The following is a 16,683-nucleotide window of genomic DNA, read 5'->3' as shown; positions in this document are numbered from 1 at the left end:
GTTGTGTTATCTATTCAATTTGTTTCTTTTATTTTTCTGTTTATATACAACAACTTAAAACTAATTCGTTTCGTTAATAGTTAAACATAGACTTAAGGCTAATGGATGGAATGATCTAAGTTTACCACAAAAAAAACAACGGGCGGGCGTGTTCGTCTCTCTTGGTCTCTCTCTATCGTAATCTCGATTTTAAAAAGATATATATTTAAGGCGAACTAAAAACTACGAAGCTGTGGTGGTTTAAACCCTAAAGGAAGCTGACAAAACTACAATTTATAGAAAGGAAAGTTTGGTCAGGTCCGCAAAGAGCCGAAAGTGTCAAGTGAGTGTTAAATTAGAGCATGAAATGGATGACGACTCTTCACATGGCCGTTTCCAGGGGCTGACTGTGACTCCGTCCGTTAGCTTGCAGGGGCTGCAGTCCCCCCGTTCCATCATCCCCATCGAAATCTGTCTCCAGCAGGGCCTCCGACTTGGAGCGATGGTACGGATTGGTCAGCGGTGAGGGGGTCGTTGGGGAGGACTCCTCGGAAGCTGTTTGGTAAACCGTCTTGGGACGCCCGTGCGTCGGTCCACCCAAGGGCGTCATTTTTGGTGCGGCCGGTGGTTGTGCCAGTGGCCTCGGTGTCCGGTAATGTGAGACTGGAGCTTTGCTGCTCCTGACGGCCGTATAATAGGAGTCCGGACGTCGCATGTCCGGTGGCGTTGCCTGCTGACTGGGTACCGCAGGCGCTGGACGGTACAGTGAAGACTCCGTGGAGTAGTTGAATTGATCCAGTTTTTGATCGAAGGGCAGGGATTCGCCGCTACTTCGCTGCGGCATAAAACTGCTGTGGGAACTTCTCTGGTACTCGGGCAGATTCTGTTTGAGTTCGCTGAGGAAGGCCAAACCGGGTTGACCACGCCTTCCGCCCGTTGTGCTACCACCCCCACCCTCAGTTCGAAGTGGTAGGGTACTGGCATTGCCATAGTAGTCGGAACCACCCTCGTCGACCTCCTGGTCTGTGTGATGTATGATTGGCGTGTCCTCTGCCACACTGGTGCTTATGGAATTGGCCCGGGTCCCTCCGCCGTAGGTGGAGTTGTCCCGGAATCCCTCGTTCCGGTAGCTCAGCTCAAAGGCATCGGGTTCCAAGGCGGCAGCTGCAGCGGCAGCAGCTCTCGCCCGATGGCCACTCGCCTTGGAAATGGTGGCCACCTTGTGACTCTGATGATCTTGTGCGGGCTGAACTTGTCTCAAGGCATTCTGATTCACATACTCGTTGTAGTGGGGCTTCGGCTCGTAGCCCTCAAAGCTTCCAGCCTCCGAACTCAGCACACTCTTGTCCATGGAATCAATGGAACCATTGGCCACCATCTGCTTGTAGTCCTGACTCTTCGACAATGTTCCATTGCTGGACATGTTCTGGATATCGATGAGCCCCAAGAAACAACATAAAATGGAGTACAAATAAAGATAAAAATCAAATAAAAATCAAGAACTAATAAAATCAAAAGCAAATCATACATAATTGGGTCTTCTGCGAAGGGATCCCTGCGGATCGATGCTGTTCAAGCTTCGTAAGCTTTGACGAATGCTGTTTCTTCGCTGGAGTCGTTGGACATGACGATGTTTCGACTTGGCGAACCAGCAGAAGGCCACCAGGATCAGCAGGATAATGGCAAGGACAAAGGCTGAGATAATACTGATGGCAAAGATGTCTGCACGCCAAGACAAGGGATCAATGATGACCTGGAAAGATGTGGTTCATTAACAAGTGTTTAGTTTCTGTAAATTAGTTTTACAATATCTTACCCTAGGATCCATTTCGCATATGAAACCGCGCTCCTTGCTGCAATCCTCCAGTTCGATCTCCCCAAATACGAAACTAGTACAGCGTTCGATGTGATTGTAGTCCTGAATCCAAACCTTATCCGGATACTTCATGTGCCTCATTTGACTTTGAAGATACTTCCACAAAGTAGTCTTGTCCGTGCGAATGAAAGGCATTGTGGAGTTTTCCGAACGACAGAAATCACGAGCCTCATGGAAGGTCATGGGAGCTCCCACGTAGATGAAACAGGTGTCGTGAACAAGAGCCCATCCTGGAGGGCATTTACCATCCAGGATAGTTTCATTGTTCATTTGGAAGGGCACGGCCAAGACCTCCAATAACATGGGATCATCTGTTGAAATTCTCGAAGTTTTATAATGTTCATACAAACTGTTTAGTTATATAAAAGCTCACCGGACTTATCTCTGATACGAGACTGCACTGATATTGTGTTGTTATAGCTCCAATAATTGTGGCGAGCATCGATCTTTGAGCTCCAGGTTTCAAAGGACCTAGTTGAAGATTTGTAAAATTAATAAAAGCTTTGTGTTGATTATGTCTTAAATTTTATCTTACCTGTTTTCATAGTCAAAACTCAAACTACATGAAGGATAATTGTAGGAAATAGAAAAAATAGAGTAAAAATTAGATTCCCATGAACAGTTTATAAGGTAAGATTATGAGTTAAAAGGTTTGAAAAAGTTTCTCCACAGAAAAACATCATAGTTATTAAAGTACTACTTATTCTGGATTTTTTCTGCGCAGTTTCTAATATTTTTTTATAAAAATAGGAATAATATTTACATGGAATTATTGACGGTTAGCAGCTCATAATCGTTTTCGTAATTCTCGAAAATATTATCCACATATTGCTGACCCGCTGTTCCGGCCACAATTGTTGCCCGGGTCATCCAGTTGGTGGCAAAATTCCTAAAAATCGTTGACTTCGTATTAGAAAAACGTATCTGTTTTACAAAAGGAAGACCTACCTATAAAAACCATTGTGAGCCGTGGTTTGGTAGATCTGCAGTCGCACCTTTTCGAAGCCAGAAACCTCCATAATTCTTCCTCCCACATTGCTGTGCACATAGTTATAGCTGAAGTTGGACACCACTTGGCACAACCGGATCACATCCTCGTAGCCAGCCATATTTTGGGCAAAGTAATTGCGATAGAGCTCTACTTCCTGATACGGCGATGATTGTCGTCCTTCCACGTAGAGAGCAGGACGATTGTGATTCCTCATAAATAGGTTGTGATGAACGAAGCCTCGAAGTGAGGTGGCGGAACCTCGGGAATCAGCACGGATTCTCAAGCCTCCTTGATTTTCTGTGATCAGGTTGTTCTGACGAAATGAAAAGAAAATAATTAATATTGAGAACTCCGTTTCTTCTATTGCTATTTACCATAAAATACAAAGAGTTCATGTTCTGCACATCCAAATTCAAAGCTGAAGAGCAGGTTGAGAAGTTGCCATACAATTGAAGGCAATTCTTTTCTATCCGATTTCCTATTAAAGTCAAAGTGGGCGTGACCTCACCCGCAGAAGAGTAGGCCACCGCCCCTTTTATCGCACCTGAGATATGAGTATCCGTAATATTATGCAAAGCATCGCGATCTGTAACATGATTTTAAGATTTAATTTTATTTAAATGGGAGATTAATTTAAGATTAACTCACATTGACCCAAAGTGGAAATGGGAACTGTAACGACCTCAGCTATAAAACCATGCGTTTCGGGAGCACCACTGGCCACCAATTGAAGACTCATCGTTGGGCCCTTCGTCTTGAAGAACGACCTTTGATTGTCCGAATCAGATTCGATTTTGCCCAAATATGTGGCAGTCACATTGTAGATATCGCCGTCGTATAGTTTTAGAAAATCGGTTCTGCCATAAAGCTTAGAGTGATTAAATAGATTGGATTGTAGCAATCTGAAACCAATTGGTTTAGCTCGAAAGGCGGAGGTAAAGATCTTCACACAGTTTACGGGGTTATTATCGTATTTGTAGTAGATCACCATGCGCTCTTCGATGGTCAGCACCTTTTGGGGATCGCATATGTCCACCAGGGAAAACAGTTTATATGGGAGATCTAATTTCTTGAGGGGAGAAAAACTAGACTCATCGCTATCGCGACCTTCGCCACTCAAGGATACAATGCTGATTCCAGTTCCCAATGTTTTATTAATGTTCAGGTGGTTCAAATTCAATTTACCACTGGGAGCTATCAGATTTATGCCATGATTGGCAGAGTTCTCAATGCTCACCGAGGTTATTGACGGGTTCTTGTGTATGGCTTGAATGGCGGCTGCCTTGTGATTATGCAGTATGCCGGCCTGTTCAATCCGCACAAACTCCAACTGGCTTTCCCTCAAGGGCAACCTCGCATGAGATCTTGTGTTGTGCAAGCGATGCTCGTACTGGATTTCCTCGAACTTCGAGTTCGCAAACCTTATGCCACCCCAATAAATTTCATCATCGGCCACGCTGTTACAGCTGACAAATACGAACGCATCATCCCAACGGCACTCGTGTCGATGGCCATAGAGTTGGCCATTCAAACGCTCGGCACAATCCTCCATTGTGTCCTCGTCACCTCGGCACTCCAATGGTTGCACCCATGACCAAATTCGGGTCAGGGAATTCGTGTGGAACTCGATCCTCCGATCGTGGCCATAGTAAACATTCAGGGGATCGTAGCCCAGTTCTCGACACACGACTTGGGCATTCCGCTCTGTGAATCTGCTGTCGCAAATGGGAACCCACTGAAGAGTGGTGTGATTGAAGTACTCCAGAAATCCCTCGTTCAAACCCAACAATGCATCGGCATCTCCTGTGCAGTTATTGGCACTGGTACACAGTCTTATGGAATCGAATTCGGTCAGCGGAGCACTCATGTCCTCCAGGGCGCGTTTCTTGGGCTGAGCATCAATCAGAGATTCCCGGGTGGCATTTCTAAAGGGTCTCATTACAATAGGCGATTCCTTGTAGCCAACGGCCACTAGGGTGCCCAAAACCAGTATTCCCACATTGGGCTCGAATTCCATTGTGACACCATGGCTTATGGTCAATGTTTTGCCGGGCATCACCGTAATATCCGACGATATATAGTAGGGTGTACTCTGTTTCTTCAATACCAAGTCCTTGTACACCCTGCCACCTCTGTAGGCTAACAGATCTATCTCCTGATCTTGATTGAAGGGGACAACCACTGATACACTGGCATCGAAACTATCTTCGATGAGGAATGGTTGATAAATGACATCAGCGTGATCGTTCCAATTGTCGAAGTCGAATATCTTAGCCTCTATGAAAGCGGTATCTTTGGTGCCCCACCAATTTTCTCTAGCCTCAAAGTAGTTGTTCAATCTGGCCGATCTCACTCCTGCCACAAGGTTATAGTCCATTTCATTTTCGGATATAAGATTGCGATACAGTCGAACATTCTGAACACCATCCAATCGGATCACTGAGGATGGAATCTTATGTTGTTTCCTTATTCTCCTGGCAGCTTTCATGTATTGGTTTCTATAGTTTGCGGTCATGGTTACAATGTTATTTCCCTTGAAGCTATTATATTCAATGCTGGCTGGTACTTGTCCGATAATCTCACTGAGGGAATCCGCTTTGAAGAGCAGCACAAACTTGGCATTATTCGATTCAAAGCGATTGTTGTCGAAACGAAGCCGCTTTTCCATTCCATCGAGAGATATCAGAGCTCCAGGGCAATTATTCTCCCTAAAAACATTGGACGTTATATTGAAGACCGTGTAATGCCCGGAAATGGAGATGCGGAAGTCGCGATTTCTCTGCCAAGTGCTGTTGCCAAAGTAAATCGAGTGGGTGAAGTTCTCGTTGTATTGCCACACATATGGAAGAGACACCTGAAAAAGGGAAACGAAAGTTTAGATACAATTCTAAGGTCCTGGTATAGTCATGATTTTACCTGAAAACCTCCATGAGTATTCTGCTCCACTGTAGTATCCTGTATCACGTAATGGAAGAGATTGTTGGACGATCGCAGATCCTTTGACATTTGTCGTATACCAAGTCCATTTTGGGTGATCAGAGAACCATTTATGTGAAGGGTAATCTCTGACAAATTACTGGAGATCACATCCCAGAATGGCGACCTAATAAGTACAGCCTCTCGTTCGTTGTAACTCAGCTCAGAGTTGATTAACTTAATTGATTCGTTGGCTTTCCTCAAGTATAGCTCCCCATTATCGCCTATATAGCGATTGTAGTAGATACCCGTGATGCCCCTTAGATTTTTTTGTATCTTTGTTGATCGGATAGTTAGGGTGGGCACAGCTCCACTGACAATGCGGTTTCTAATATTTTGAACTGGGGCCGTGACAGTGCTCAGCATCAGAACAGCTCCTCCCAACGCCTGTAAGCCACTTTCGTAATAAATTATAATGCCATAACTGCTACTGGTAACGGGGAATACAGTTAAGTCTCTTTTAACTTGCCACAGATCACTCCTTGTGTTCTCTGTTCTGGCATTCAGGATATTTATGCTCTCCGAAGACAGATTGTGAATGGGATTCAAGAGCTGTATACCTATGACATAGCCAGCTGGACACTGTACCACTATTTTCCTATTGATATTTTGTCCGAGAAGCTCTTCAGTTCTTATGTACTTGTGTTCGAAGGTTCCCAGATCGATATTGCTGATCTCATTGGGCAAAACATAAGGATCGTAGTCCGTATCATAGGAATTGAAGTCCCTGGCCATGTTAAACCATCCACCAATTTCCTTTTGATCCAATGCAGATATCACAGCATCGTGGGAAACACCGCTGCCTTTGTTGTCTTTAATAATGGATCCCGAGATCCTGAAGTCCAGTTGTTTGAGACTTATGCCACTTCCTCTATTGCCCGAGAACTCGGAGTTCTTGATGTTGTTCACAGACTTTCCAGCATAGATATCGGAATAAACAATGCCCAAACCGTCTTGAAGATTGTTAACCACTCTCACATTTTCCAGATTGTGACGGGCGTGATCCATTTGAACGGCCGGCTTAAAGGAATTGGTGGTGTAGTCGAAAAGTCCGGCCTTCTCCACCGTTAAATATTGTAAATCAGCTCTTTCGGCCAACATACTGAACCGTATACCGGCCCAAGCACCTTCATAACACCGCAGACCCACATCGTTTTCATGACTGCAGGTGTTCTCGAAATCATATTCTGCCCGACATTTGGTGACATCCCGATCCTGAAGCGTGCACCTGACATTGGCCACCAAGATGTCCTCGGAGGTGCCTGCATTTGGTAACTGCGAGCGAAGCAATCGCCAGTCCTGAGGGTTCAAGGAGTAACCCAATTGGTGGCAAACCAAGGCTGCGTTCAGGACATTCCAGCCATAATCACACACAGTACCCCATCGTCCTTTGAGATACATCTGAAGTCTTCCCTCATTCGCTCCTGCACCGCCGACCAATCGAACTGGAACCCTGGGCACACCATCCGAAGGTATTGCTTCCGTTTCCATATCTATGGCCTCGGTTTCGCCATCCAAGTCGATGGTTTCTGTGTCATTGTGCTCGCCTATAATCGTTTCTCGCTTCAGGGTGAAGAGTATGTCATCGGGTCGGCGACCTCTGGCTTCCAATTTTCCTGCCACCATCATTCCCACGCTGGGCTCAAACTTAAGAGTGGTACCGGGCTGGAGTATGAGTTTGCCACCAGGTCTGATATTGATGTCCTTGGTAACCGTATAGGTTCCTGGCGGCACCATATCCTGACCATCGACTTCGCCACCAATAATATCGCTTCCCTCGTGGAAAAATCGGGGAACTACAGTGGAAACCGTGATCATGGCAGTGGAACCTGGATTGGAGCTATGCAGCAAGTAGGGTATATAGCTAATCTTGGCCAGATTATAGCGATCGTTGCGATGGAACAGCCGCGCGTATATCTTATTCTCATCCGTGTGTCCCAACCAATTGCAGGTGGCATTGATAATCTTACTTTGGTCAGTGAGTTGCGAACCGATTTCGTACATGGAATCTAGATTGTGCAGGATATTCCGGAATATGTCTATGTTACTCGAACCCACGACCACGGGTGCTGCTACTCGAGATCGGGGATTTAGTCTGCCGGCACCATCACTTCCTTCGGAGCCTGCTATTAGGGGTCCAAAGGCTTCAGTGATATTATTTCCTCTGACAAAGTTCCTCGTAAAAAGTATGTACTGAACTTCAGCTCTACTGTACGGCGATAGGCCCAAAGAAACCACATGCACTCCACTGTTCCTCATAAAGTAGTTACTCTGTATAATCAACTTAACAGGGAAGTAATTAAACTCCGGATATATGTAGTCGTTGTTAATGAATAGACAACCATAGGAACCAAAGCGGAACATGTTGTACTCAATTCTTCCCTGCAGATTTAAAGCTGGACTTAGGTTTATAGAGTTTGCCTGGGAGTATTTAAATTGGTTATGGCCAAGTTGCAGCTGCATATTGGGTTTTCCATTGGCGGTGGCTTGGTAACAGGATTCGATGAATACATCGTTCTGTTGACTCCCATTGAAATGGTTTCCTGTGATGTTCACCCAAATGGGGCGACAGAAATTGCCGTGAAAAACTCCAGTCTCTAGATTCCCATCGATATGCGAGTACTCGACCACGCTGGTTTGGTTGAAGGGTATATATTCCATTCGGTTTACGTCGGATGTGTGATTCAGCCAGGTGGCTACGCCATATCCTTTGTTGGCGGTTAAGGCTGATCTGGAGATATTACGATTGCCACCATAATAGGTGATATTAACGCCAGCGCCATTGTTAAAGCTTATATTCGAGTTGGTTATGTTCACATCCCCAGCTCCACTCGTCACATGAACACCGGCCACATGACCATTTCCGGAGACAGAACTACTGTGCACATGGAGCTTTGATCTAATATTATCTATGGCCACGCCACGACCTCCATTGTCTTCTACTGTGGACTGGGCTACCTTCAGATCGTAGGCCACCGAGTCGCCGGATGTCATCCTGAAGAAGCCATTTAATTCCTGCCTGGCATCAGCTCTTATCCTCAGAAACATTTTCTCCCTCGTGGAGGTCACACTTTGGGGTCTCGTGAAATTCCTGGCCTTCCATTCGAACAGCAGGCGATCGTTTGTGGAGGCTCCATCGTAGATTTCCACTGTGGCCGTTTCGTTTTGCATCAGGACAAAGTGCTCGAAATGGAGGGTTAGCAGATATCCTGGTCTTGTGAAGAAATACTTGCCGCACTCTTTGTCAGAGCCCGCGTAATATTTCTGGGTGAAGGACAGCGAGATGGGATAGGTTTGGCCGGAAGTTGTGGGTAGAGTGCAGAAATCATATATGCTGGCACGATCTTTCCTCTCCGAACCCCTCAAGTCGTGTCCCACATATTTGATTCCATCGCCGGCATTATCAACTATGGAACAGCCATCCAGCTGCACTGCTCCCTGACTGGAGTTCACGAAAACCCCAATGCCATTGCATTTCCTCACGGTAACATTCTGCAACTGGAATCCTGCCCATGGTCGCGTGCTATTGAATCCCGTGTAGGCCGAATGACTGATCACCACATGCTCCATTTGGGGTGGCAAGCCCTGGACTTCCACTGCCGACTTGGCACTGAAGCCGGGGCCACTTCCTGCCCTAATGATATCCACGTATTTGAGCCGGGACTCCGACTGAGCCGCATAAACGATATTATCCCTGCCCAGAGCCTTCGTGGATGGGGCATTATCGAAATATATGCCACGCCAATGGCCCAAGGGCTCGGAATGCACGGGCAGGCATTGGATTCCCAGATCATTGTGATAATCGCAGGCACCAGCTCCCATTTGACGGGAGGTCCAAGCGCAGTCTTGGAGATTGTTTTCGCCACCTTTACACTTAGGCTGTTCGTATAGAAGACGAGGGTAATACCCTGCCGTTCGCTCAACCCAGTTCCAGAATCGACCGCCCCTGTAGCCCAGTTGCTTACAGGCCACTCCATAGTCCGTCAAAGTCCAACTGTTGGGGGGGAAACACATTATATATTTATCAGATTTTTTCAGGCCCATCAGTCACTTACTTTCTCGAATTGGAGCAGACGGATCGCCAAGCTCCCTTGTGGAAAAGCTGCAGTCTTCCTTCGACTGGAGTGGGTCCATCCACTAGTCGTATGCCCTTCTCCTGGTCATCGGGCAGTTCTAATTTGTAGTTGGCCGTGTTACTCTGGGACTTCAGAACAATCCTTGAGGTTGGCGTGCCCTAAATATATGGTATTGGGGAACTTTAGTGGGTTGAATAATAATAAAATACGTTTTTTTGGAAATCACAAAAGCCAATCAAAGAACGATTTCGACTTCCTGATTTTTTTGCCAAACGGCTTATTCAAAAGTCCAAGATTATACAGTGAAATCCGATAATAATTTAATCAAAAATGTACACATCTATGTATATGGGTTATCTTTCAGTGCTTGCAATAATTTAGCTAGGTCAAACAGTGCCTGGTTATCGTTCACGTCGGCGACGGGTCCAACTTTTTCTTGAGTTTTGTATAAAAAAATTTTAAAATGTATTCAACTTGATTTCCCTCGAACACACTCGAACACTTCGCCGATATAAACCAGATATATTTTTTCCAGATAAAATGCTATACTGATAAGCATATATATTCAAAACAAGAATATTTGGGCCAGCAGCAGTTTTAGAACTCTCGCAACTATACAATTTATTTGTTGAAGCTATAAAACATAATTGTTTGAATTTCATACAAAACAGGAAAGGAAGCTAAGCCAAAGTAAATAAACCCATGCAGCTATTACAAAAATAATGACTATCATTCAAAAGTCAAAAAATTGAAGTTATGGAATCTGGAAGTCCAATTGTGGGTCACCTTTTTACAAGTCTTTACATAAGTAATGACAACTTTTGGTTGGAAAATTGTGAACTTGCAGCTAAATTCATAGTAAACTGGAATTAAATAAATCGCCTTTAAATTAAACTTTATACTTGGTCAATAATTTTAAGAATAGTCATAAAAACAATTTAAACACGTTTTTTATTTCATACAATACAATTTAATTTTTATCAATAATTTTAATGTTTTCTAAGATCTTTTTATAGAAAGTAATAAATGATAACAATTCATTTGGGATTAAAATTGTTATACCTAATTATTTTCTTACTACACTTTTCTTTTGTGTTTACTCTTTTTACTTTGACTTGGTTTCTCTCACGAAGCATGCAATTATTTTTGTTTTCAATTATGATATCTTCTCGCCTTTGGCCTTCGTTTGCCAATGAAAATCGACATGAAGAATACATAGTATATATAATTTTAAACCAATTGGGACATCAATTAACACCTATGCTGCGAAGATCTCGAGACGAAAAGCCGCCCACTCCCGCAGAACAGTTTTATTTAATTAACAGCAAGTCGTTGTGAACTCTTAACCCTCTAATTCACATGACTCACGGGTGTTTTACATAAAATAAAAATAAGTGTAACACAAACATATTGAAAGGCTTAGAACTGGCTTAAGAGTTTGACAAAGCTAATTTAATCATTTCCCTTTCGGTTTGTGGAATCGTCAATTATGCGACTCCGACATTCACTTAAATCTAATTAACCCTCGGTGACCCCTTGACCGCTGATTAACTGACTATAGAAGCTACAGAAGAACAGAGCGGAACATGCAAAGTGCACGGCATAATTGAGAGGAAGTCAACTGAACTTGGCTGACCCAATTATGGGGTTAAAGATTGAGCAGGCCCTAACCTACCGCCACATACCGCGTGTAGTAATATGTCCTCCATATGGATCTCAAACTCTGCTAATATATATGTATATAGTATCTCTCTACCTCTCTCAACGATGTACAAATCAGTCAGTCGCAATCTTATCGCTGCTATAAAGTCAACAATGAGAGAACTTCAGTACGAAACTTTTGTATGGGCTTATCTATCAGTAAGATTACTCATAGTGGACCCTCGACGGCTGATAGCAACAGGTGCCGCTTAATCATTCGCAAAACGTCTACAGGTGTAGGCCAAAAAAAGTGATTCCACAATGAAACTACCCTGTAAATATTTAACTTTTATTTATTTGCAAAAAAAAAAATACTATAAAGCCAAGTTCTTTTAAACAATGTCATCTGAATATTATCTGATTACGCATTTAAGAATTATTAATTGATAGCTCCTTTTTGAGATATAGATTATTTTAACAATTAAAACCATATGAAATGTTAGTTATTTTTTCTTGCACAAGCCAGTGTACAAGTATTTTCAAAGCTAACTTTCTTAAAGCATTATTTTTTCACCCCAGTTCTTAGTAATCCATCCATTTAAGGTTTCACGTCCGTCAATCATACTCAAGTTACTCCGAGCTTTTCATGTGCCCCATAATGAATTTTCCCCATTAGGTTGTTTTTCCAACTTACCACCGCCTGCAGGACGCCGCTGATTTTCAGTCCTTTGGTGGGGGCAAATTCGATGGTAACTCCCGGCTCGATGGTCAATCGGGCTCCCCTTAACACCTCGAGGTCCTCGCGTGCCAAATAAGGACTTTCGCTGCGCCGAAGGATTCGTTCGCTGAGGATTTCCCCGCCTTGCAGTTCGGTGTAGGAGGACGATGACGTCATCGGGGAAGGGGATGTCGGTGGCGCCACGGTGACGTCTGCGCCGGAGTGTCGGGTTGCTGGCAAAAGCTGGGTGGCGCCATCGAGACTGGCGAACTCGATGTCATTATCCTGCAGCAGTTCCACCTCTTTGGAGCCCTCTGTTTCGGGACTGGCTTGGCCCTGTGCCAAGTGGGTCGAAAAAATCAGCGTTACGACCGCCCATAAACATATGCTGACCCATTTTGGATCCCTGGGTTCTTTGCTTTTTCGTTGGCAGTTGGTTTTATGTCGTTGCAGCTTCATTTGTGCATCGTTTTCGTATCACTTTTCGTTGTCGTTAAATTTGGTTTGCTTTTCTTTTAATTAATTACTTCACTAGGGTGTTTTATTACACATTCGCCATGGCAGTTTCGTGATTATTAAACAGCTGGAGAAAGGAAACGGATTGAATGTAGAATTAAATTAGACTTAAGATCAGATTTAGAGGCTCTTTTTGTTAATTTTATTAAATGATTAGGTTTTGTAGTTATAGTTTATGTGGTGCACTTCTTTAAATGTCTCAGTTCAAGTTTATATTTCGCACATATTATTGTTTATCAGATTTTACAGATAATTTTATTTTATCTTTTAAGTTGTTTATTTTCATCATTCATTGTTTTAGGTAAAATTTCCTACTTTAACACACTGTTCATTTATTGTTCACTTCTTTGTTTTTTCAACATCACAACCACAATTATCTTGAGATTTCCCAACCAAAACATGAGATTTTCGGTGGGTTTCTTTGTTAACAAACTTTTCTGATAAGCCGCTAGAATGGGCCCAAAAAATAACCGAAAAAACAACAACGGAACTCCTACCAAAACACACACACACAAGCCAATATCAGCTTTTAGAATTTTCTTTATTTGTTAACTCTTTTATTTTCCCTATTCGAAACACGTCCATACGCAAAGAACCGTTAGCAACGACTGAAAAACCGAGAGGGTTTAGTGTGTTGCATTACTCACAGAAAGAGCGAGATAGTGCGATTAAAAGAGCGGTTGAGAGAAAAAGAGAGGGCGACGAACAACAAAAACAAAAGAAAAGAGGCAAACAAACAACAATATGTTAAATATTGGGGAGTTGTTGCTGGAATTCCCCCACTTTAGTAAAATAACTGTAAAAGTGTAGGCATTTCATTCATGCAAGATAGAGAGAGGGAGCGAGAGAAAGAGAGCGACGCACGCACCGCAAGTTCGTGTTTTTCCAAGTTTTCTTTATTTTTCCTTCGGTTACGTGTGCGTAGTAAAAAGAAAGAAGAAAGCATTTCCACCTTCGACTTATCGGCTTTACCAAAACTTTCCCCCACCCTCACTTTACACGGAGCGAAATTTCACAAAATGAGGATCACCAAAACAAACTACAAAAAATAATTATTGATTTGGTTTTCATATGAGTTTTGAACTCGGAAAATTGATACTTTATTTTATTTAAATGTAACTGAATATAAAAGTAACTTAATTTACTATTAACTTCTAAAATTTCTTTGAGTGCACCCCCAACATTCTTGATAACCAGCATTTTAAATTTATCGAATATGCAAAGTAGCTTTATGGGTGGGGTTTTGGGGGGAGCAGGGGCAACGGTGCGTGTGTGGATTGTATCTTGTATCTGGCGGTCGATGGATGTGACTCAACTGCAACGCTGGTTGTTGTTTTTGTGGTTGCCGTGACTGCATTTGAAGTGCATTCAAAAGTTTATTGTCTGCCTTTTTATGGGTTTATTAACTTTAGAGCTGTTTAAAGTTGCGCTTTTTTAGGCTTAAAACATCTTTTAACTTTATCTATAGCAAATGACATATATATAATGTTATAAATATAATGTTGACATTATAAGAGTACGTGCACATTTGTCATTTTCTTTGTTTCTATATCGTAAGAAGTTCATAAAATGGTCTAAAATAACTTAATAAAATTAAAATGATTAGATAAGAAGGACAAGTCATCTATTAAAGGTTTGCAAATGCGTTAATAAAATATTGTACATTTTTAACCTTTCAAAATCACTGTAGTTCCATTCCCACAGCAGAGTTCTAGATTAATTAAGCTTTCTCTTAATGGTTCACTAATGTGAAAGGGTTTTCCCGCTGTGCAGCTGTGTTTTGGTCAATTTTACAGCAATTTAATTTAGTTTCCGTTCTACCAACGAGTTCAACAACCCGATGAACTAAAATTGGTAGAATAATGCCAATTGTCTACGTAATTTTATGGTCGTTTGAGGTCATGTTATTGTCCAATTTGTTTGGATGTAAATATCTAGAATTCGTTAGTCATATGCCGGCTTTAATAATCTCAGATGACTAATACAACCCTCTTCGCTTCTCTACGTACGTATTTCTATCTCACAGATTGTCATTGATGATGCTCACCACGTTGAAATGTTAATTAGCTTGACCAGCAAGCCGTGCATTTCCATTTTATGTGAATGATATTTCATATGTCAGCAAAAATTATACCCAAACTTTAACAGCATGGAAAGATATACTTTAAAATAATTTCAAATGTATGGTGAAAGCTAAATTAATTTAAAAAAAATTATTAAGTTAAAATCAACTATGACGTGCAGAGTCTTTGAACTTGTTGCTTTTTTTACCTTTATCTTTTGTATTTTATAATGCACTGGGGATATCGTTTGTCTTTGTTTTGCCTATTCTTATCTACGCCAAATGATTGATAATACCCCACTTCCTCTTACGTATGCGAAAATGTTCTTTTAATTCACTTTTTCAACGCGGTTCTTACCGACTTTTTGTAACCAGAATGGCAACGCGTCATCGGCTTCTATATTCAATTGCCGGTCGAATGAGTAATGAGGAACGGAAGTAACAGAGGAACTACGAGAGGAACTGGAATAAAGGGAACAACCTGTCTATAACGAGGGGATAAAAGGGAGCGCAGCGGTACTGAGCAAGTGCAACCAACGTTGCAGATCGCTGAACGCACCAACTTAAAAGTTGCAGTTGCAGTTTATTGACCACAAACCAACGCAAAAAAATAAAGGAAAAAATTGCCATAGATGGGGCAATTAGTTGCTGCCAAGAAAGCGTGCAAAAATGGGAAGAAACAGAGCAACAGCTAACAGAATTTTCGGATCCAATCTTTATACTCCGCTGAATTTCTTTTCGCTCAAATATTTATCAGAAAAATCTACTTCTCACTCTTGAAAAATATTACAATCCTAACTCATATATTTAACTATTTCCGCATTTTTTAGTTGAATCATAAATCGACCATTATCACTTAAACCACCTTTTTTTAGTGGAACAACGTTATAAATATGATTCTTCCACTCCAGAATTTCAACTCTTTTAAGCCGAAACTTAATGCGCGTCTTGTATGTTTTCTTTGTGTACTCCACTTGGTTTTTCACAGGTATTGGTGTGTTTGGTAATACTTTTTTGGTGCTACCACCAACACAACCTCACTTTTTGGTCCAAAGCTTTGGGTTTTCACTGTTGGTTTTTCTATAAAACATTTAATTCATCCACTACTTTATTGAAGATATTGGGTTATATCGTAGAATATATTATTTCGAACGTTTAAGAAAAGATTTGTTAGCTTTTTAGAAGCGACGCTTTTTGCATTTAAGGCGCGGTCAGTCAGCGATCACTCACACTCTGAAGAACCGACTGTACGTATACGTGACAGCCAAGAAAAGCAACAACAAAGCACCGTTGAGATCAATAAGTTACTGCTGCCAAGCGTTATGTTTTCCCGGATCAAGCGCACACGTCCAACATCGAACACCTTCTGAACCGAACTGGGGAATAATAACACTCGAAACTGAACAGAACTGAACGCTGAGCGCTACTGAGCGCACTGAGTTCGTAAGAGAGGAGGAGCCGTCATCCAAAGTGGCCAAGTGAGCCCATCTGGTATCGACCAAAAGCCCGGAGAAGCTTTCGGTTTTCGGCTTTCGGTTTGCAGGCGGGCGAAATGTCAGTTGGCACCACGCTCTCAGTTACCTTGGCCGAAATGCTAAAAGTGGCCAGTGCATTGGCAAAAGCTCCGGGTTCCAGCCACAAAACAGATTGGATTCTTGACCTGTTGCTGTTGGTAACCGGTTAACAGTCGGCGATCTTGTGGGTGGCTTGTGGATCTGTTGAGCCACAGCCAAATGTTACAGAAGTTCGAAATTGGCTATTAATATCAAAGGAATAAAATATCACTTACATTTTCCTTGCGCTTAGAAAACTAATGGAATAAATTTTAAAATAATTTTTTGTATTGCT

At 42.4% G+C, this 16,683-nt stretch overlaps 1 protein-coding gene across 3 annotated transcripts; it reads right to left on the bottom strand.

Annotated features, from left to right (window-relative positions):
• Positions 1 to 6: 6 nt before the first annotated feature.
• On the bottom strand, positions 7 to 16,225 carry LOC108045980 (protein bark beetle). 3 transcript variants are annotated; one of them, XM_044459515.1, is made up of 13 exons: positions 16,066 to 16,224; positions 12,234 to 12,840; positions 9,878 to 10,056; positions 5,763 to 9,816; positions 3,495 to 5,700; positions 3,221 to 3,432; positions 2,804 to 3,159; positions 2,619 to 2,744; positions 2,391 to 2,414; positions 2,229 to 2,326; positions 1,796 to 2,166; positions 1,508 to 1,732; positions 7 to 1,405 (listed from the first exon to the last, which is right to left on the bottom strand). In XM_044459515.1, exons 2-13 carry the CDS (start codon positions 12,714 to 12,716, stop codon positions 362 to 364), a joined length of 9,378 nt encoding a protein of 3,125 aa, XP_044315450.1. In that variant the 5' UTR covers positions 12,717 to 12,840; positions 16,066 to 16,224; the 3' UTR covers positions 7 to 361. The 3 variants fall into 3 exon arrangements, with proteins under 3 accessions (XP_044315450.1, XP_044315451.1, XP_044315452.1); XM_044459516.1 differs by lacking the exon at positions 16,066 to 16,224 and adding an exon at positions 13,271 to 13,367; XM_044459517.1 differs by lacking the exon at positions 2,391 to 2,414 and having other exon boundaries at positions 16,066 to 16,225.
• Between the last annotated feature and the right edge of the window lie 458 nt (positions 16,226 to 16,683).

Source organism: Drosophila rhopaloa, unplaced genomic scaffold, assembly GCF_018152115.1.
Source record: "Drosophila rhopaloa isolate 14029-0021.01 unplaced genomic scaffold, ASM1815211v1 contig_2, whole genome shotgun sequence".
Classification (NCBI taxonomy): Eukaryota; Metazoa; Arthropoda; class Insecta; order Diptera; family Drosophilidae; genus Drosophila; species Drosophila rhopaloa.
Note: the sequence above shows the minus strand (reverse complement) of the source record. Positions and strands in the feature narration are given on the sequence as shown.

What these genes read in the sequence shown, in the direction of transcription:
- LOC108045980 (XM_044459515.1), bottom strand. Translation starts at nt 12,716, where the DNA reads ATGAAGCTGCAACGACATAAAACCAACTGCCAACGAAAAAGCAAAGAA. An exon ending in TGAACTCTTTGTATTTTATG is followed by an intron (nt 3,160 to 3,220) that starts GTAAATAGCAAT and finishes TCATTTCGTCAG; the next exon opens with AACAACCTGATCACAGAAAA. An exon ending in AGTTTTGACTATGAAAACAG is followed by an intron (nt 2,327 to 2,390) that starts GTAAGATAAAAT and finishes ATCTTCAACTAG; the next exon opens with GTCCTTTGAAACCTGGAGCT.